This window comes from Sus scrofa, chromosome 4 (genome assembly GCF_000003025.6).
Source record: "Sus scrofa isolate TJ Tabasco breed Duroc chromosome 4, Sscrofa11.1, whole genome shotgun sequence".
Classification (NCBI taxonomy): Eukaryota; Metazoa; Chordata; class Mammalia; order Artiodactyla; family Suidae; genus Sus; species Sus scrofa.
This window is the reverse complement of record NC_010446.5, coordinates 68944059-68967246: the sequence shown is the minus strand read 5'-3', so window position 1 is coordinate 68967246 and position 23188 is coordinate 68944059. Positions and strand designations below refer to the sequence as shown.

Genomic DNA, 23188 nt, shown 5'->3' with positions numbered 1-23188 from the left:
ACACAGTGTAGGAGTTCCTGTTGTGGCTCAGCGGGTTAAGAACCTGACTACTATCCATGGGGATATGGGTTCAATCTGTTGCCTCCATCAGTGGGTTAAGGATCCCGCGAGGCTGTGGATGTGTTGTAGGCCGGCAGCTGCAGTCCTGATTCGACTCCTAGCCTGGGAACTTCCATATGCCATGGGTGTGTCCCTAAAAGGAAAATTTAAAAAAAGAAAGAAAAATAAATTGCACAATTTAGATAAACAATGAAAAATGACAAACTGTTATCCCATCATGTAATGATACAGAGGTTCATAAGGAAGAAAAAGTAGAGAAATCCATTACCAACCCTCAGACACAGCCAGTGTAAACTTTGGTATCTTTTCAAGTCTTTTCTTCTGGGTATATGTGTACATAAAATACCTATTTCACCACCATTTCTCTGCTCTATTTTTTTTTTTTTTTTTGGCTTTTTTCAGGGCCGCACCCGCGGCGTATGGACGTTCCCAGGCTAGGGGTTGAATTGGAGCTGTAGCTGCCGGCCTACACCACAGTCACAGCAATGCCAGATCTGAGCTTTATCTGTGACCTATGCCACAGCTCATGGCAACAGCTGAGCAAGGCCAGGGATCAAACCCAAAACCTCATGCTTCCTTGTCAGATTCGTTTGCACTGCATCACAACGGGAACTCCTCTCTGCTCTATTTTTTTAAAAAAGAGAATCGCATATATATATGTTTGTTATTTAGATTTTTATCACGAAATCTTTTCATGTGTAGCTTTTTTTTTTCTTTCTTTTTTGGCCGCCCCATGGCATGTGGAGTTCCCAGGCAGGGATCAGACCCAAGGTGTAACCTCAGCCTAAGCCACAACTGTGGCAACTCCAGATCCTTAACCCACTGTGTCAGGCTGGGGATTGAACCTGCCTTCCAGAGCTCCCACAGCACCACCAATCCGATTGCACCACGGCAGGAACTCCCTTTTTTTGTCTTCTTAGGACTGAATCTGAAGCATATGGAAGTTCCCAGGGGTTGATTGCTGGCCATAGCACTGCCACATCCACAACCTACCCTTGGCAGCTTGGATCCTTAACCCACTGAGCAAGGCCAGGGATCAAACCCAAAACTTCATGGATGCTAGCTGGGTTCATTACCACTGAGCCACAACAGGAACGCCTCTTTTTTTTTTTTTTTTTTTTTTTTTTTAAAGGCCATAAACTTAGAGTGGGTATGTTGAATTTAACTATTTCTGTATTGATTGACATTAAGTTTGCCTCTGGATTGTCTCTTTCACAACTTATGCTTTAGAAATATCCTTACTAGCTTTTAAAAACCAAACATCTTTTCTTACAAAGGTATAATTTATTACATTTTTCCACAAGGCAACTGTGTTTTTTTTGTTTGTTTTTTTTTTGCCTTTTTAGGGCCGCACCCATGGCATATGGACATTCCCAGGCTGGGGGTGGAATCAGAGCTGTAGCTGCTGGCCTGCACCAGAGCCACAGCAGCGCAGGATCTGAGCTGCATCTGCAACCTACACCAAAGCTCACAGCAACGCCAGATCCTTAACCCACTGAGCGAGGCCAGGGATCGAACCTGAAACGTCATGATTCCTAGTTGGATTCGTTAACTGCTGAGCCACGACGGGAACTCCACACAAGGCAACTTTTTATACAAATAATATGCAGGGACAGTAATTATTACACAGCTTATCAAAAAAACCGTTATAGTGAGTTTTCATCAATATGCTTGTCTGAAGGAACCACTTTTAGTTAGTGAAAAATGTTCATTTCCAAGTAATGTGTTTGTTGCTACCATTGTTCAGGACCACTTAAAATATTTGAACAGTCTTTTCAGAAGATTGTTTTAAGGGAGTTCCCTAGTGTCCTAAGTGGTTAAGGATCCAACATAGTCACTGTTTTGGCCTGGGTCGCTGCTGTGGCTTGAGTTCCATCCTGGCTGAAGAACTTGTGTATGCTGCTGGCGCAGCCAAAAAAAAGATAGGGTTTTAAAACTGATGCCAGAATACTTAATTCATTTGCATGGGAATGCATAAAATAACGCTTTAAGAAGAAAATTCCTGAGTTTCTGCCATGGCTTAGTGGATTAAGACTCCTACTGCACCAGTTTGGGTTGATGTGGAGGTTTGGGTTTGATCCCTGGGCTGGCACAGTGAATTTAAAGGATCTGGTGTTGCCACAGCTGTAGCATAGGTTACAGCTGTGGCTCGGATTCTGTCCTTGGCCCAAGAACTTCTGTATGCCTTGGTAGCAGACATAAAATTAAAAAAAAAAAAAAAGAAAGGAAAATTCCTATTTAAATCACAGTAGGGTTATATTTCAGAGATCCTCTCATGAAAATGGCATGTCTTTAGCTCAAATAGAAATGTAAAGCTAGGAGTCATGGCTCAGCAGAAACGAATCTGACTAGCATCCCTGAGGGCACAGGTTTGATCCCTGTCCTTGCTCAGTGGGTTAAGGATCCGGTGTTGCTGAGAGTTTTGTAGTGTAGCTCGGAGACCTGGCTCGGATCTTGAGTTGCTTGGATCTTGTGATGTAGGCCGGCAGCTACAGCTCTAATTGGACCACTAGCCTGGGAACCTCCATATGCTTCGGGTGTGGCCCTAAAAAGACGGAAAAAAAAAAAAAAGGCACAGGAGAGGAGACTGAAGGACTCAGTGTGGTCAAAGAAGTGTCTGAGTGGAAGCTCTAAGGTGAGATACTTGTTTTTTTTTTTTGGTCTTTCTGCCTTTTCTAGGGCCACTCTCATGGCATATGGAGGTTCCCAGGCTAGGGGTCTAATCAGAGCTGTAGCCACTGGCCTACGCCAGAGCCACAGCAACATGGGATCCAAGCCACATCTGTGACCTACACCACAGCTCACGGCAAGGCTGGATCCTTAACCCACTGAGCAAGGCCAGGGGTTGAACCTGCAACCTCATGGTTCCTAGTCAGATTCGTTAGCCACTGTGCCGCGACTGGAACTCCTGTAGATTTTGCTTTTAAATGAAAGGTAAAATATGCTTTGTAGCATTGTCTAAACAGTACAAACCATTTTCTTCCTGTATCATATACATGCTCTCAAGTCATTAATAGACTATAACTTACTTTTTTTCTTCTTTTTAGGGCCGTATTTGCATATGGAAGTTCCCGGGCTAGGAGTCACATTGGAGCTGCAGCTGCTGGCCTGTGCCACAGCCACAGCAACGCAGAATCTCAACCGCATCTGCGACCTACACCACAGGTCACGGCAACACCAGGTCCTCAACCCACTGGGTGAGGCCGGGGTGGAACCTGCATCCTCATGGATACTTGTCCATAACCTGTTCGTAACCTGCTGAGCTACAGTGGAAACTCCATAACTCACTTGTATTAGGTTCGTAATGTTTTGTAATATGGGTATACTGTAATTAACAGTGTTTTCCCCCCACCGCCACACCTGAGGCATGTGAATTTCCCAGGGCCAGGGATCAAACCCTCACCACAGCAGCAACTCAGGCTGCTACAGTGACAATGCCAGGTCCTTAATCCTGCTGTGCCACAAAAAAACTTCCTAATTAACAGTTTTATGGATGAACATTTAATTTTTTATTTTTTTTGCTTCTTAGGGCCACACTTGGGGCACATGGAGGTTCCCAGGCTAGAGGTCAAATCGGAGCTACAGCTGCGGGCCTACACCAGAGCCATAGCAATGCCAGATCTGAGCCATGTCTGTGACCTACACCACAGCTCCCAGCAAAGCCAGATCCTTAACCCACTGAGCAAAGCCAGGGATTGAACCCGAAACCTCATGGTTCCTAATTGTATTCTTTTCTACTGCTCTATGACGGGAACTCCTGATGAACATTTTAAGTTGATCCCAGTTATGTGAGTAGAAAAAGCACTGCAGAAAATATTCTTATGCATGTGTCTTATGTATAATGCTTTTATTTCTGCAAGAGATTTCTGAAGGTTACATTACTTGGTCAAAGGCTATATGTATTTAAAAATTTTTTTTCGAAACAAAAGTTACATTAAAAGTATTGTGGAGTTCCTGCTGTGGTGCAACATGATCTGTGGTGTCTGTGGTGCGAGGATGCAGATTCAATCCCCAGCCAGTGGGACTAAAGGATCTCATGTTGCCATAGCTGCAGCATAGGTCTCAACTGTGGCTTGGATCTGATCTCTGGCCCAGGAATTCCATATTCCTTGGGGTGGCCAAAAAGAAAAAATACATTTAAAAAAAGGAAAAGTATGTAAATGTACATCTATCTTGATAAGCTTTCACAAAGTAAGCACATCTAAGCATCTGTCTTTGTCAAGAAATAGAACTCTATGAAGTTCCGTTGTGACTCGGAGTTATAATCCAGTTATGCCCCTGCTATGGCTCTGGTTACAGCTGTGGCGAGGGTTTGATCCCTGGCCTGGAAACTTCCACATTTTAGGTGCAACCTTTACCCCCCCAAAAAACAAAACCAAGAAATAGAATATTACCAACACCCTCAAAATCCTTCTCAGGCCTCCTTCCAGTTCCTACCTCTGTCTCTAACATTTAAAAAAACCTTAAAAAAAAGAAAAGCCTACTAATCTGTTATTAGCTTAGTTTTTAGCCATTAGTTTTATCTGTTTTAGATCTTTATGTAAATGGCCTCAAACAGTGCTCCATTGTTGCATCATCTCTGTGACTGTTATCACCTGGCACTGGCAAGCATACATGTTCAGTGATGTACCATTGCTAATGAGGCCCAAGTGCTGGTTCCATTTAGAGAAGGGCTTGGAGTAGAGAAGACTCAGCTGAAGTCATAGCTGGGTGATGGGGACTGAGTTAAGTGTTCTTAAGTCAACAGTAATGAGGGGCAGAGTGTGGTAAAGCAGAGCTTCCAAGGGAGTTGTTTTTGTTGTTGTTATTTTTAATTAAGGAAGTATAATCTACATATAGCAAAATTCACTCTTTATGATGAACATTTTTTTGATGAACACAGTCTTGTAACCATCACCACAATCAAGATACAGACTGCTTCTATTTGCCCCAAACTTACCTTGTGCTCCCTTGAAGTTATTAGTAACCCTTTCTCCACTGCCAGCCCCTGGTGACCACTGATCTGTTTTGTGTCCCTTTAGTTTTGCCTTTGAGGGAGGCTTTTTAAAAGAGCTTAGAGAAGTAATTGATTGGAAACAGCCTTGATATAAAATGGGCAAGAATAAACAAGCACAGGACCCTTTGAGGTGGCTTTGAAGCAGCATTCCAAAGGGAGAGCTGAATTTTCCTTAAGTGAGAGAGAGGGTGCTTACCTTCAAACAGGGTTCCTGCGAGCACCGGGGATGTTTTGGAGGAAAGCTTAGCCTTAGGAGAACACCAACTATGTGACCTTGATTCTTTTTTCTTTTTTTTTTTTGGTCTTTTCAGGGCTGCACCCGAGGCATATGGAAGTTCCCAGGCTAGGGGTCTAATTGGAGCTGTAAGCCGCCAGCCTACACCACAGCCACAGCAACGTAGGATCTGAGCTGCATCTGTGACCTACACCACAGCTCGGCAACACCAGATCCTTAACCCATTGAGCTAGGCCAGGGATCAAACCTGCAGCTTCATGGTTCCTAGTCGGATTCATTTCTACTGTGCCATGATGGGAACTCCTCTTTTTTCAATTTAACAAGGACTATTTCCTGCCTTGAAATTTCCTTTTTTGTGTGTGTGACAACATCTCTCTCATTTTTCTGTTGCCTTTTTGATCGTTTTTCCCCAGTCCCTTTTGTTTTCTCTGTTTAATCCTCAAGTATTTCCTGAGGTTTCTATCCTGGCTTCATTTCTTATCTGTATGAGTTAGCCCATTTACTCTTAGGTTTCATCTCCTTTTTCTTTTTTTCTTTTCTTTTTTTAAATGTGCACCCATGATGTGTTAAGTTCCTGGGCCAGGGATTGAACCGGAGCCACAGCAGTAATAACACTGGGTCCTTAACCCACTGAGCTACCAGGGAACTCCTCATCTCCTTTCTCTCAGCCATTGCTTCCTAATTTTTATTTATAGCACAGACTCTGCCTAGCAAGAATAATTTTTAAATAGTTTTAAAAAAATTATCCACTTAAAAAATGAGCAAAGACATTTAAGAAGGTATCAAAATGTTTTGCCCCCCAAAACGTGAAGAACCCACTAAAATTGCTGAAATTAAAAAGGCCAACAGTACTAAATATTGACCATTGACAATACCAAGGATTGTATAGAGCAACTGGAGCTCTCATTTACTTGCTTGTGGGAATGTAACTGGTATAACAACTTTAGAAAAGTGTTAGTTTCTATTAAAAATATAGCTATATGTCTATATGTATCTTATGATCTAGCCCTTTTACTCCTGGGTATATACTCAAAAGAAATTAGTTCTTCTGTGTACCTGCTATGTTATGTGCATGAATTGTTTTAGCAAATTTGTAGTGGCTAAAAAATGGAAACAACCCAATATTCCTGAACAGTAAGTTGGTATAATTATAGTACTGCGATGAATTACTACACAGCAGTGAAAAAGAACTGGTTCACAAAAGATGTGAATAAATTTCTCAGTGTTGAATGAAAGAAGTCAGACGCAAAAGAGTACATACAGCATGCGGAAGGGATAGGCTGGAAAGGTTAGAATAGTGCTTAGGTAGGTGAGGCGTGTGTGTGGACTGGATAGAGACCCAGGGGAGCTTTTGGGGTTTTGGAAATGTTTTATGTCTTGATCTAGATGGAGGTTACAAGGCATATGTACTTTTCTAAAAACTGAGGTACAGGAGTTCTGTTGTGGCACAACGGAAACCAATCCGATTAGGAACCATGAGGTTTCAGGTTCCATCCCTGGCCTTGCTCAGTGGGTTAAGGATCTGGCGTCTGCGAGCTGTGGTGTAGGTTGCAGACATACCTCAGATCTGATGTTGCTGTGGCATAGGTGGGCAGCTGTAGCTCTAATTGGACCCCTAGCCTGGGAACTTCCATATGCCGTGAATGTGGCCCTGAAAAGCACACAACCCCCTCCCCCCCCCAAAAAAAAACCCTGAGATATAAGTTACACAGAAAAGTACACTAATTTCGAGTTCTTGTCATGGCACAGCGAAAATGATTCTGACTAGGAACCATGAGGTTGAGGGTTTGATCCCTGGTCTCACTCAGTGGGTTAAGGATCTGGTGTTGCTGTGAGCTGTGATGTAGGTGTCAGACACAGCTCAGATCTGGTGTTGCTGTGGCTCTGGTGTAGGCCAGTAGCTGTAGCTCTGATTGGACCCCTAGCCTGGGAACCTCCATATGACATGGGTACACCCCTAGAAAGGACAAAAGACAAAAAAAAAAAAAAAAAAAAAAAAAGGACAAATTCTAAGTGTATCCAGCTTGATGAATTTATATGTATATAAAATATATACATATAAATTATATTTATAAAATAGACACATTTTTACATATAATTATAAATTATATAATAGAAATTATATTTATAAATTAAATGTAAATATATGAAAAATAAATATAAATGATATTTATATATATAAATTCATCAACCTGGACACTTAAAATTTGTGTATGTTTCTGTGTAAGTTATTTCTCAGTTTTTTTTCTTTTTTCTTTTTCTTTTTTTTTTTTTTTGGTCTTTTTGTCTTTTCTAGGGCCGCACCCATGGCATATAGAGATTCCCAGGCTAGGGGTCCAATGGGAGCTGTAGCCGCCAGCCTACATCACAGCCACAGCAACGCCAGATCCAAGCCTTGTCTGGCACCTACACCACAGCTCACAGCAATGCCGAATCCTTAACCTATTGAGCAAGACCAGGGATTGAACCCGTAACTTCATGGTTCCTAGTTGGACTTGTTAACCACTGAGCCATAATGGGAACTCCTATATCTCAGTTTTTAAAAAAGTAATAGCTTTTTAAATCCTACATAAACCATCCTTTTTCTCTGACCATTTTTTTGGTCAGTCATTTCTAGCTTATTTTTGACCCTTTGCATTTTTATTCCCATTAACAGGGTATTCATTCTTATAAGCAGTTATAAGAATTAACATTAAAATACTTCAGTCTCGCCAAAGTTCTAGTCATTACCATTCTTAGTTATCAATAAATTGTATGTTCCTCTCAGCGCTTAGAATTCTTTCATTACATACTTTAATCTGTCATTAGGGCTGAGCTCTTTCTAGTTCATGTTTCACCCAGTGTCTGGCATAATTGTGGCACCTTTATTCCCCCATCCCTCCCCCCCAATTCTTTGTAATTGTTCTTCAAGTTCTTTTCAAACTATAGATCACAGACTTTATTTTTGGTTCACAATGGGATAAGCTTACATCATAATGTAAATCAAATGTATCAGTAAGTACACTGCCTTTTCAATTATAGTCTGGTGCAAACTCTTGATCACGTGGGAGAGCAACACTTGCAGGAAAATGCCACATAAGTTAACAGTTCTATCAAATATACAGTATCTTGATGAGGAGAGGAGGAGTGCAAGGGACAGGGATTATAGTGCCAGTGAGTGTGAAAGGACTTTGTCAGTGTTTTTGATTTTCTGGCATCTGAATTCCTGCTTTGTACTTGAATTCCTTTGTGATTTTGGTGGCAGACAGAATCTGCTTGTAACTATAGCCAGGTAGATTCAGACAAGCAGATGACACCAGTTTGGACAGCGACTCAGGAACCAGTGAGACAGAAAAGTGGTAACTGGTAGGGGTGGCAGTAGCAGTGGCAGTAGCAGTGGCAGTAGTGTCTCCCAAGACCAATCCTACAATTTTGGATATCTTTCCTGGCCGTGTAGCCTGAAAGTCAGGCTCTCCTAAGATTCCATCACTATATTGTCTACTGAAGTCGGCCATAGTAGGTTTTTGTTGCTTCCAACTTAACACCCTGACTGGAAAAGAAATACTTAAAAGAATTTTACTGTTTATTTAAAGCTGATCACATGCAAGGTTTTTTTTAAGTAAATTTACGTACTCAGAGATTTAAGATGTTGTAAACTAGACTTTGTGAGGCATGTAGTAGACAGTAAAGACTCTAAATAATAGTAATTTCACTTTAGTATTTGCATTTTAAAATTTCAGTGTGCTTTATGGACCATGTGCTGCTATGTATGCCCAAAGTACTTGAAATGCAAATTTGGAGAGACTTTGCCGTCTAAATGCTTGGCTGGATTAAACGCCTAATTAGGATGGTTTTTCAACAGGTTGGAAACATGCAGTCGGTGAGTGCTCAAAATTCATTTTTAAAATCCAGGCAGTAAGAATTTTTTCTGAAAAATTGAAATGAATCTTATGTATGGCCAACATTTTGAATTCAATGTGTTTATGTACTACTTAATTTGCTTACTATTTAAATCATGGAAGTGAATCTTTACCCAGCACCCGAAATAAGGGAGTAACTTGACCAGTGTTCATGTGACTGTTAAAAAGCAATAGTATGTTATTAGTCAGGAAAAGGCTTAAGTACATATAGAAATCATTGAATAAAATGTGTTTGACTAATGCTTGACAACTCTGAATGTTGTAGAACTGTTAAACTACATTATGATAGCATTCAGCATTATGACACAGCTGTTTAAAAGGTAAGTCATGTCTCCTAAAATATAACAACTATAGATACCAAGAAAAAAATTAGTGTAATATGGTTATTCTGTGCCAAAGATGTTCTGATCTTGATGTCTTAGAAAGTATTTTCTGGGAGTTCCCGTTGTGGCTCAGCGGAAATGAATCCGACTAAGGAACCATGAGGTTGTGGTTCGATCCCTGGCTTTGCTCAGTGGGTTAAGGATCCGGCGTTACCGTGAGCTGTGGTGTAAATTGCAGATGCAGCTTGGATCTGGTGTTGCTGTGGCTCTGGCGTAGGCTGGTGGCTAAATGCTTGTAGCTGTAGGCAGCGACAGTTCCGATTAGACCCCTAGCCTGGGAACCTCCACATGCCGTGAGTGCGGCCCTAAAAAGACAAAAGACAAAAAAAAAAAAAAAAGTATTTTCTACTGATAAAAGATCCAGTATAAAGTTAGAACAATAGTTGGGCCAAGCATATTTTGTGAAATACGTATTTTATATTTTCAAATTCACTGTTATTGGTGACGTGGAAGTAAGTTGTATTCATTACAGATATGGGCAGGTTATGTAATTTGAATATGAGTATGTTTTTTAATGTACTACTTTTACTTTTTTGGTTTTTATTTTGGGTCTCTTCTTATCTTGCTAAGAGAAGGTTAAACTTTTAATTCCTCCAACCCCTCAAAGTTATCTATTTTCTTTGGTGATAAAAAGCAAAGAGGAAGGATTTGGGGAGTTCTCTTGTGGTACAGCAGGTTAAGGATCCAGTGTTGTCACTGCTGTGGTGTGGGTTTGAATCCTGACCTGGGAACTTGCACATGCTATGGGTGTGGCCAAAAAAAAAAGTGGGCAAAGAATCAAAATTAAATTACCCTTTTTTTAATAGTTGGATAATTTTGAGATTATTATCTTAAGGCTAAGCAATAGGAAAATGGTTTGTAAAGTTAATATTTTCATCTTTTTCAGTTATAATCGTTCCATGTTTTGAAATTCACTTAATGCCGCTATCCCACCTTTCGTATTTGTTATCTAGCACCATTTGGGTGCATAGGGTAGGTTAACATTTCAGTCCTGACAGCAAAAGAGTTTTTTTTCCTTTCAGAAAGACAGGAAGCTTTTTTACTGCTTTATGATTCCTAAAAAGTGAAGCTATACAATTAATGATTCGTATGTATTTGCAATTTTAGTAAGTAGTATGGTTTATTGGAAAGATTATAGGTCTTGGATTCAAATGAACCTGTCAGAAATTTATTTCTGTCAGTTAACTTCATCTACAATGACAGATGAGAACTACTACTCCAGAGCAAGCCTGTGGATTCAATGGCAGTGTATGTAAAATACCTAGCACAGTGGCTTGTAGGTAGTGTGGTACTTTTTTTTTTCTTTGTGTCTTTTTAGGACCACACCTGTGGCATATGGAAATTCATAGGCTCGGGGTCGAATCGGAGCTGAAGCTGCTGGCCTACGCCACAGCCATAGCAACACAGGATCCAAGCCATGTCTGCAACCTACACCACAGCTCATAGCAATCCTTTAACCCACTGATCAAGGCCAGGGATCGAACTCTTGTCCTCACAGATACTAGTTGGGTTTGTTACTGCGAGCCACAATGGGAACTCAGTGTAAGTACATTTAGCGATGGTTATTTTCCTGTGATTTTGCTCTGTCATCCGCATAGCCCCGCCTCAAGTCAGGGGATTGTGACCAGTGCTGATTGAGGCCAAAGTGCAGAATTTTGTTCCAGGAACAAATAACATACTTTATTTAGCTTAGTTTACTTACTTAGCTTCATTTTGAGCTGTAAAACAGGTGCTTTTCATCAAAGAATGAATTTGGTAAGAGAGCATTAACTTGATCTCAGTATTGTAATCACAGTGAGGGCCCTTTCTACTTAGCAGATGGCAAGATTTTTTTTTTTCTTTTTCTTTTTAGTGCTGTACTTGAGGCATATGAAGGTTCCCAGGCCAGGGGTCAAATCAGAGCTACAGCTGCCAACCTACACCACAGCCATAGCAACACAGGATCCGAGCCTTGTCTGCGACCTACGCCAGCCATAGCAACACAGGATCCGAGCCTTGTCTGCGACCTACGCCACAAGTCATGGCCATGCCGGATCCTTAACCCACTCAGCAAGGCCAGGGACTGAACCCGCCACCTCATGGTTCCTAGTCGGATTTCCACTGCACCACAACAGGAACTCCAAGATCATTTTTTTATATAACATAATCATAAATTTATAAAAATAAATTTTCTCCTAACATAAAGCAATGTGACCCTTTGGAGTTAATTTCTGTCTTAGTTTCCAGGATCTCTTAGCCTGTGGCCTAAGAGTAATTTGAAAATTAAAAAAAAAAAAAACAAAAAAAAAACACGAAAAAAACAAAACAAAAAAACCTGTTTAGTTCCATCTTGCAGTGATAAATGCGTATTTCTCACTGGTTTGATATATAAATGAACTTGATACTGTGTTCAAATGTATTCAAGAGTGGAAACTGTCTTCATTCTTTACGTATTTTATCTGTTTAAAAAAAAAAAAAAAAACGGGAGTTCCCGTCGTGGCCCAGTGGTTAACGAATCCGACTAGGAACCATGAGGTTGCGGGTTCGGTCCCTGCCCTTGCTCAGTGGGTTAACGATCTGGCGTTGCCGTGAGCTGTGGTGTAGGTTGCAGACGAGGTTCGGATCCTGCGTTGCTGTGGCTCTGGCATAGGCCAGTGGCTACAGCTCCGATTCGACCCCTAGCGTGGGAACTTCCATATGCCGCGGGAGCGGCCCAAAGAAATAGCAAAAAGACAAAAAAAAAAAAAAAAAAAACGGCAAGCTTTGAGATCAGGGTTTTGTTTTTGCCATTAGGACAACTGGTGATGATTAGCTGTTTGTATTTTACTGTACATATCAGCACCACCATAACTGTCACCGATTGGCTTAGTATACCCAGCTCTTTTACATATTATTGTGTAAAACTTAAAAAAAAACACTTAAATATATATATATATATATATAGATCAGGAACCCGAGGTTCAGAGTATTTAACTGGTTTGTCCAGAGTTACCTGTCTAATAAGTGGCAGAGCTGTAATATGGACCGAATTCTGATTCTAAAATCTTTGCTTTTTTTTTTTTTTTTGGCGGCACCCGTGGTGTGTCGAAATTCCTGGGCTGGGGGTTGAACCATGTCTTAGCAGTGACCCTAGCTGCTGTGGTGATACCAGATCCTTAATCTGCTGAGCCACAAGAGAGAACTCCCCAAATCCTTCCTCTTTTTAGTATACTTTGGTGCCTCTTATAGTACAAGGGAAGGAAGACAATATTTATTAAAGATTATATAAAAATACTTTAACTCATTTAATGCTCATAGGCTCATGGGGTAGATAGTGTTCTCATTTTATGGGTGAGGAAAAGAAAACAGGGATCAATAATTTGCCAACTTTATACAGACAATAAATGGTAGAGCCTGCTTTTAAAGCCAGGCCCATATGGTTGTAAAGCCAAGGCCTCTATGTTTCCTCCTCAATGCCTTCCATTTTGCCTCAGCATTTATTTGAATTTATATGCAGTTGACCCTTGAACAGTGCGTTTCAGCTGCTTATGTTCACTTGTATGCAGATTTTTTTTCAATAGTAAATACCACAGTACTACATGGTGCATGGTTGATTGACTCAGCAGGTGTGAAACCATAGAGGTGGTTATATGTGGATTTTTGTGAGGAAAGTAGGGGCAGTCTTTGGTGCCCCTAACCCCAGCATTGTTAAATGGTCAGCTCTATTCACATTTGTCCTAATTTTCTCCTTAGGTATCTATTATTACTATATTCATGCCCTTAAGTGAAAAGTTAACAGCAAATAGCTAATTTGTATTAGTAATGTATTTCTAATAATACTCAAGAATTGTACCCTTGTTTACCTCTTGTGCTTTGGAGAAAGAACATGAATGTGGCCAGAAGTTTAGGAAGGAAGAGAATTGAGGGAAGAGCTGTCTTCAGTTGGGGATTTCAAAATTGTTAGAGAATTTCATCTTCCTACGCCTCTCTCCCCAACACATACTTTTTATTTTCCTCTGGATTCTTTGGAATTAAGAATTAATACTTTGTTGGGTCCTAGTCTCTCTGAAAATTTGATTAGTTGTATGGACCCTTTTCCCAGAAAAATGTTGTGTATACACACAATTTTGCATATAACTCTAAGGATATGTGAATCTTAGAATAAGAACCTTGGGTTAGGAATTGCCTTTATTTGTTTATTTATTTGTCTTTTGTCTTTTCTTGGGCCGCTCCCGAGGCGTGTGGAGGTTCCCAGGCTAGGGGTCTAATGGGAGCTGTAGCCACCAGCCTACACCACTGAGCCATGACGGGAACTCCAGGAATTCCTGCTGTGGTACAGTGGGTTAAGGATCCAGTGTTAACACAGCCGCAGCTTGGATTCAGTCCCTGGCCTGGAACTTTCCTGTGCTCCAGTTGCTGCCAAAACAAAAACACTTTGGGTAAATATTACATAGTTTTTCTTGAGAAAGATATATTTATTTGGAATTAAGTTCTGCAGTTCCTGTTGTGGCTCAGCAGGTTAAGAACCCAGCTAGTCTCCATGAGGATGTGGGTTTGATCACCGGCCTTGCTCAGTGGGTGAAGGATTTGGCGTTGCTGCAAGCTGCAGCATATGTCATAGATGTGGTTTGGATCCCATTTGGTATAGGCCAGCAGCTGCAGCTCCGATTCGACCCCTAGCCCAGGAACTTCCATGTGCTGCAGGTGCAGCCTTAAGGAAAAAAAAAAAGAAAGAAAATTAAGTTTATCACTTTTTCCTACTAAAGGGTGACTATCAAATAGAAACTAGTTACAGAAACTAGTCTGTAACAAATGAATTACATAAAGTTTGAGTGCAGTCATCACGCTGAGACAGATGGCAACTTCGTATTCCAGCCTCACACTTCAGCAGGGGACAACAGCATTTCACATTGTTAAAAAAGAACAAATTACTTTACTGTTGTCATCCTCCTCTGTGCTGTCATCCCTTTCAAACTGTGTTGCTGAATGTTATGGACTATCCTTACTAGACTCAGAAATGCACAGATACCCCCAGATTCATTATTACATTATTTATCAATAGTTTTTTTCTGTTTAATAATAATAATTACTGGAGTTCCCGTCGTGGCGCAGTGGTTAACGAATCCGACTAGGAACCATGAGGTTGCGGGTTCGGTCCCTGCCCTTGCTCAGTGGGTTAACGATCTGGCGTTGCCACGAGCTGTGATGTAGGTTGCAGACGCAGCTCGGATCCCGCGTTGCTGTGGCTCTGGCGTAGGCGGGTGGCTACAGCTCCGATTCAACCCCTAGCCTGGGAACCTCCATATGCCGCGGAAGCGGCCCAAGAAATAGCAACAACAACAACAACAAAAGACAAAAAGACAAAAAAAAAAAGATAATAATAATAATAATTACTGTATTTAATTATTTCTTAGTGGAATTGAATTCTTTTAATGAAATTGAATTTGTCTCTTAATGAGTTTTCTCCTTGCCCTCTCTCTTATATCTGGAAAAATATTAATGAGTTATCTTTAGAGGAAGTCTTTCCTTTTCCAAACAAGTATACTGACAAGACACAGTTCAAGCACCAGTTAGGGTAAGAGATGCACTTGGACCATTCAGCCTCCCAGTGCACAGATGGTAACTTTCCATACCAGCTGTTATTTCATCATAGCCATTTACAATTTCTCCACCTCTGTGAGGGCTGAATAGAAAAAATAAAGTAAGATTTAGTTTTAGAGTTCCTAGGAATGAGCTGCCCCTTTCTTTCTCTTTCTTTCTTTCTTTCTTTTTCTTTCTTTCTTTCTTTCTTTCTTTCTTTCTTTCTTTCTTTCTTTCTTTCTTTCTCTCTTTCTTTCTTTCTTTCCCTTCTTTCTTTCTTTCTTTCCCTTCTTTCTTTCTTTCCTTCCTTTCTCTCTCTCTCTATGTGGGATCTGAGCCACATCTGCGACCTATGCCACAGCTCATGACAGTGCTGGATCCTTTACCCACTGAGTGGGGCCAGGGATTGAACCTGGGTCCTCATGGACACTGGTTGGGTTCATTACTACTGAGCCACGATGGGAACTCCTTCCCCTTACTTTTTCTACAGTCCAGTAAAGGTTATGGCTCCTCTTCTTTCCAAATACCCCAGTCATTAGCATATACAGACCCTTGCTTCGTATTTTTTGGTGCTAAATGCAATGTAATTTACATTTTTTTTTCTTCTGGTCTTTTTAGGGCTGCACCCACGGCATATGGAGGTTCCCAGGCTAGGGGTCTAATCGGAGCTGTAGCCACCACCCTACACCACAGCCACAGCAACACAGGATCTGAGCCGAGTCTGTAACCTACACCACACCTACAGCAATGCCGAATCCTTAACCCATGGAGCGAGGCCAGGGATCGAACCCGAAACCTCATGGTTCCTAGTTGGATTTGCCACGATGGGAACTCCTTCCCATTACTTTTTTGACAATCCAGTAAAGTTTATGGCTCCTCTTCTTTCCAAATATCCCAGTCATTAGCATATATAGACCCTTGCTTCATATTTTTTAGTGCTAAATGCTATGTAATTTACAATTAACAGAAGAACAAGATCACGTTAATCTATTGTATATACTTGAAAAAAATAGTCACATAAGGCAGTTTGTTCTTTTACTTCCCTTAACCTTGTATAAGAAGCCTAGGAGTTCCCCACTGGCTCAGTGGGTTAAGGATCCAGCATTTCACTGCTGTGGCACAGGATTGATCCCTGGCCCTGGAACTTACATGCCACAGGTGCAGCCCCCCACCCCCCAACAAAGAAGAAGCCTAAATAGTCTACTTATTCCTTATAAATAAAAGCTGAATCTTCGGCCACTTTCTCTTGTGGAAGGCACCTGGTATTCTTTCCTTCTAATAGTGAGAAGATGCGAAGATAAGAGTTGAAACTTAGCCCTGAAGCATGTATCATAGACTAGAAGCTGGCAGAAACCTTAGTTCCTGACCTTGGCAAGTCCTTTGTGAGCTTTTTTGTCCTCTGCCTGTAGTTAGGATCTTTGCTTACTTGAGGGATGGAAGATTCACATGAGACCTTGTAATTGTCACATTGTGATGCATGAATAGCATTCTGCTACTCCTACATCATAGAAGAGTTTTGACTTGGGCTAAATAGAAGGCACAAGAAGAAAAATGATTGAATGGTGTAGTTACTGTTGCCCTGTGTATATATTTTTTTAAAAGATTGCCTATGTATAAGGTAGAGTTTGCCTAAATACTGTTTGAGAATTACTTGCCCTTGTTCATATTTTTTCTTGGCCTCTTATGTTGAATTTGTAAGGCTGTGATTCTTCCCTTTTTCCTCTAGTTAGATGATTTTCCTCGTCTTAGCACTCCTTTGTTATTAACACTATTTATGTGCTGATCCTCTGTGTGTATGATCATTGGTATGAATGACTTGCTTTCCAGAACTCCAGGTAATTCTCTTCTAAGCTTCACAGTAACATTACCTCTTACATCCTTTGCTTAATATTCATATTTCAATATAGATATCTTTCCATTGACCAATTTTCTAATCTGTACCATCCTTTTTATTTATATTTCTAAAGAAAAGGTTATAGTGGCCAGTATAGGTTATAATACTTTCTGGAACTCTCTGAGGTAACAGTCAGTGAAACTTTAAACTTTTTTTTGTCTTTTTAGGGCCACACCTGTGGCATATGGAAGTTCCCAGGCTAGGGGTCCAATGGGAGCTGTAACTGCTGGCCTACACCACAGCTGTAGCAACGCAGTATCTGAGCCACATCTGTGGCCCACACCACAGCTCACGGCAATGTTGGATTCTTAACCTGTTGAGCTAGGCCAGGGATTGAACCTGCATCCTCATGGATACTAGTTGGGTTTGTTACCGCTGAGCCATGATGGGAACTCTTAACTATTTTTTTAAATCCAGCTTGCACAGAGACAAGCCAGGTCATTAACATACTGTGCCACAGCAGGAACTCCTTAATCCATTTTTTAAAATTGTAGGTAATTTACAATGTTGTGTTAGCTTCAGGTGTACAGCACATGATTCAGCAGTTATACATATATATGTATATATCCTTTTTCAGATTTTTTTTTTTTTTTTTTTTTTTTTTTTTAGAGCCTTAACCTCTGGCTTGTGGAGGTTCCCGGGCTAGAGTTCCAATCAGAGCAACAGCTGCCGGCCTGCACCACAGCCACAGCAACGTAGGATCCAAGCCGTGTCTGCGGCCTACACCACAGCTCATGGCAACACCAGATCCTTAACCCACTGAGCAAGTCCAGAGATGGAACTTGAACCCGCAACCTCATGGTTCCTAGTCAGATTTGTTTCTGCTGTGCCACGACAGGAACTCCTAAACAGAAATTTTTTTTTTTTTTTTTTTTTTTTTTTGGTCTTTTTAGGGCTGTACCTGCAGCATATGGAAGCTCCCAGGCTAGGGTTCGAATCAGGGATGTAGCTGCTGACCTACACCAGACAGCCACAGCAACATTAGAGCCTCGTCTGTGGCCTACACCATAGTTCACGGCAACTCCAGATCCTTCACCCACTGAGTGAGGCCAGGGATCAAACCTGCGTCTTCACAGTTACTAGTCAGATTCCTTTCCACTGAGCCACAAGGGGAACTCCAGATTCTTTTTTATTATAGGTTATTACAAGACATTGAGTATAGTTCCTGGGCTACGCAGTAGGTGTTTTTTTGTTGTTGTTGTTGTTTTTTTGTCTTTTTGCCATTTCTTGGGCCACTCCCTTGGCATATGGAGATTCCCAGGCTAGGGGTCCAATCGGAGCCATAGCCGCCAGCCTACACCAGAGTCACAGCAACGCGGGATCCAAGCCTTGTCTGCAACCTATACCACAGCTCACGGCAACGCCAGATCCTTAACCCACTGAGCAAGGCCAGGGATCGAACCTGCAACCTCATGGTTCCTAGTTGGATTTGTTAACCACTGCGCCACGATGGGAACTCCTAAGCAGTAGGTTTTTGTTGTTTATCTGAAACTTAGAACATATTGATGATGAGAATTACATGAACCGAGACAGTTCCCAGAGGTGTTACGTATACCCGTAATCCTCACCTTGACTCATATTGTTAAATTGTATTTGATCGCTTAAAACCTCAGAAGTTGGATTGTTTCTCTGCTCATTTTACAAGTTGTGCTTTTAGAACGGTCTAAAGGTCTCGTTAGGGTTATGTATTGGAGCCACCGCTATTTACAATAACGTTGCTTGGTCATACTGTAATCCCATTCTTTAAATGAGAATGGGCGTGGAGTTTCTTTATAAAAAGGGGTTAGTTGGAGTGCCGGCTATGGCGCACCAGGTTAAGGGTCCTGCGTTGCCACAGCTGTGGTTGGAGATTGCATCTGAAGCTCGGATTCCATCCCTGGCCTTGGAACTTCCATATGCCGAGTGTGTGGCCATTAAAAGAAAAAAAAGAGGGAGGGTGTTAGTGTCCATTGCTCAAAATGTAAGTACATGCCAGCTGATTTGGTTTTTTGTTTGTTTGTTTGTTTGTTTTAAGGGCCGCAGGTGCAGCATATGGAGGTTCCCAGGCCAGGGGTCAAATTGGAGCTATAGCTGCCGGCCTACACCACACCACAGCAACACCAGATCCTTGCCCCACTCTGAGCCACAGCGGGAACTCCAATTTGGTAGTCTTTATTAGTTTTAGGTTATAATTGAATGTTTAAGTTGAATGAATAAAGTAAATAGTGATATCATTCTCATTCTTTTCTTTTAAAATTGCTTTTAATAGCGTACCACTTCTCTTTACCTCTTCTGTCTAGGCTTTCAGGTATAGCACTCAAAACAGATGGATAGTTTTTCTCTTTAAGGAAAGATCATATACTGGGGGAGAACTTTCAAGGTACAATTCATACTGATTTAACATTCTGCCTTTTTGATTTTTGTTTGCTTTTTGCTTTGGAGGTACATGTTTGTCTTTGCTTTAAGCATAGCATAACGTCCTCTGTGTATTACGATTTTGTCTGAAAAATTCTGCTCATAGGGTTATCACTAGCCCATTTAGTACCTTTTGTATAAATTAGGAAAAGGCACCTTTCCCCTGAGACAAGTCCTCACAAGATGTAGTGTAACTGGATTTTGGAGCCTGCTTATCCCTGGCTAGGCCTTCTTGTTTAGCAGACAAAATGCAGCATCCTGTATGGTTCAGATTCAGATTCTGAACTTTGTACTGATTTGGATTTGTTTTGAAAGTCTGTTATAAAAAAAAGTAGTTCATAGCTTTGAAAAATTTATGCATATATAAAACTCTAAAACTAAAAATATAGCAGAGGAGATAAGATAGCATTTCCTTTGCAGAATAATATGAAAACCCAATGAAAATAGATACAGGTGTTTACTCTAAATATAGTATTATTTCACAAGTACTAGTTATTCATTTACATTATTAATATAATGCCTTACATTAAACTTGATTGCATTAATAACAACCTGCTATATATATATATAATTTAATTTTTAATTGGGAATATTAGCTTATTTCCCATAACACTTAGAGCATTCTGGTCCCATAATTAATGTGTCAGCATGTCATGCAATTAATTGTCCAGTGCTTTATATTAACAGATCTATAAGTCTTGTAATTAAACTTGTGGTTTTTTTTTCCTACTTCTTCAGGTACTTTGGTCTGGGAAGCCATATGGTTCATCTCGAAGTATCGTAAGGAAAATTGGTACTAATTTATCTCTGATCCAGTGTCCAAGAGTTCAATTTCAGGTACTATATTTTATATATTTCAAATTTTATTTTAATATGTGCATTAGTAATGTAAATAGGCAAAACAGCTTTAAAAGTATTTTTTGAACTTCCCCCCGCACTCATGCCACTATCAATAAAATAAAAGGATGAAAACCACAGGAAAGTCTTTCTAATTTTAGTTCCTCTGTGAACTGATTATTCAAGCTCTTTAAGACATTTATCCTTGAGACTACATATGCCCAGTCTTAGGAGCGGACGGTAAGCTGGGCGGCCGTTAATTCTCAGGTGACCTTGAACATCTCTTCTTGCACCAAATTGGGAACACGTGAACTCTGAGTTTAGCAATAAGTTCTTTCTTGATTTGGAGGTTTTGTTCCTTATTTTTGTTTTAGTGTTAGACATTTCTTGTTTTTCAGTAATTCTCTACAACAGTAATAAGACAAAACCTTTCACTTCAACATTTAAGAATATAAAGTTCAGCAGATACCTATACCAATAATAGATAAGCCTGTGGAAAATGTGTTTAACTCATAATTCAGCAGCTCAAAAGAGCCACTGCAAGATTATTAGATGTTACGTCTTATAAATTACTCCCTATAGAGAAAGTTAAAAATGTGTTCCTAAGTAGGTGATAGAAACTAGCATTTGTTCGAGTTAACTAACATGGTTGGTTGTTTTTGTGCCCGACTGCAGTTGACTGCCAAAACCTTTGTATGTCACTCTAGAGATCGACAGATTGGAACTTTTCAGAAGTAATTTTTTTTTTGGCTACATCCGAGGCATGTGGATGTTCTCGGGCCGGGATCAAAGCTGTGCCACAGCATTGACCCAAGTCTCTGTAGTCACAACTCTGGATCCTTAGCGCACTGCATCACAAGGGAACTTCCTCCAGAAGTAATTTTTATCAAATGATAGACTGTAAATATATATATATAGTTTAGTAATCAGAATGGAGAAACCTATAGTAGTAATTATCTCAAGCACAATTTCTAAGAATTCAGTTCACTTAGATACCAAGTGCTTATTGCTTTGTTTACTAGCTTCCTTCAAATACCTGTTGTGTTAACTAAGCCTTATTGACTTTTCTTCTCATTGCTGAGTTAAAACTTTATTTTTATCTACTTATCTATCTGCTTAACATAGTTGCAGGAGAATGTGCTTCAGCATTTGTGTTCATGTAGCTAGAGACATATGAAAGGACATGGAGATCATCTAGCATTTTCCGCCAGTAACTGAAATCTGCCTTGACAGTCAGTGGCCGAAGTACTAGAGCTAAGTTCATTTTCTTAGAAGGCTTCTCTTTCTTAATGTTATTAATCACTTAGAAGGATCTGAGCAGAATAGGAATTTTAGATTTGGTACAGAAGCTGCATTTGAAAATAGATAAACATAAGGAGAGGAGTAAGGTAAGAGAGATATTGTTGACCTACTTGAGAATGTAGTAGAAGACAGAAGACATTTGTTTATAGTGAGATTTTTTTACTGTCAGGTAATTTTGTTACATGCTGTGTCTTTCCAAATTCAACATCAATGTTAAAATGAGTGCTTTGTCTGTTACTTAGATATTTTATTTTTTCAATTTACTTGTTTTTGTCTTTTTGCCATTTCTTGGTCCGCTCCCGAAGCATATGGAGGTTCCCAGGCTAGGGGTCAAATCGGAACTGTAGCTGCCAGCCTACACCAGAGCCACAGCAACGAGGGATCCGAGCTGCGTCTGCAACCTACACCACAGCTCACGGCAATGCCGGATCGTTAACCCACTGAGTGAGGCCAGGGATTGAACCCGCAACCTCATGGTTCCTAGTCGGATTTGTTAACCACTGTGCCACGACGGGAACTCCTACTTAGATATTTTAAATTTGTTCCTCTGTATCTTCTGTTTTTTTTTCACTGTATCTAACAAATATATTAATTTATAAAATGTATATCAAAATGTAGAATCTTCAAAAAGTATAAAGGATGCAGTTTAGAATGATAAAATTTGCTCTTTTTCTGGCTCGTTTGGTGGTTTTATTGATTGGGAATGTATCTGGACTCTCTAGGATTCCAATAGGAAATACTACTATAGAAAGTCTGCAACTCTGGCATCACTGATGGACCCAGGGAGGGTAGATACCACTATAGGACCATATTTAAGAGACAAGTCAAAATAGATTAAACTTGAGAATGAGGTATTCATGGGTCACTTCAGAACCAGGAATCAGGTAGTCAAAGACAGTCCATTGTTATCCAGGGTGATTTCAGTGTCATCTGAAACTTAGTTTCATATTTTCTCTACTTCTGTTAACTTTCACTTCTATTCCTTTTCTTATACCCACACTCACAGGCAGTACCTCAACTCTCACCCTCAGGACATTTTCACCTCCAAAACCTTAAGCCTGAGCTTGTGCCTTCTAGGTCACAGTATCTTTGCACTGTTATAGGCTGACCAGTAGATCTGTGGACAAGCAAGACCCTCATATAAATGATGGTCAGGATGGGCCTGTTACTTTGTGTTGTGAGGGTTAGACAGATAAGCCATGTGAAGCCCTGAGCATCATAACTGGTGCATAATTAGTGCACAATAAGTGTGCTAGTGGTGGGATTTTATTGTTACTTCCTTGTTACAGATGAATAGCAGATTAACTTCGTTCTCTAGATGAACTCCTTGATTTTACAGATGAGATTTCTGTGTATTTATAGGGTTACAAATCAGAACACAGCAGCATATTTATTTACACATTCATCTAGTTAATAGGCACAATGAATATTGGGCTGAGAATAAAATGAGGTAGTAAATGTAAAAAAGCATATAGAAGCACTCAGTGATTCTTTGCTATGTTGTTTTTTGGAATGGGGTTCAGAGTTTTGATTTATAGTGGTTCTCAATACTGAGTGCATATTTAAATCACCAGAAGCTTAAAAAAAAAATATTCAGGAGTTCTCTTGTGGCTCAGCAGGTTAAGTTTTTGGCATTGTCACTGTAGTGGC

The 23188-nt window shown here is 40.4% G+C and overlaps 1 protein-coding gene across 7 annotated transcripts in view; it reads left to right on the top strand.

Moving 5' to 3' along the window:
- The window catches only part of MTFR1 (mitochondrial fission regulator 1), a 67145-nt gene that overhangs the window by 2752 nt on the left and 41205 nt on the right, over positions 1 to 23188 (top strand). For all 7 annotated transcript variants that reach the window (XM_021089295.1, XM_021089292.1, XM_021089293.1 and 4 more), the window contains exons 2-3: positions 9011 to 9150; positions 20138 to 20236. In XM_021089295.1, coding sequence (XP_020944954.1) covers positions 9088 to 9150; positions 20138 to 20236 — 162 coding nt within the window. In that variant the 5' untranslated portion in view covers positions 9011 to 9087. The remainder of the gene's footprint in view (positions 1 to 9010; positions 9151 to 20137; positions 20237 to 23188) is intronic.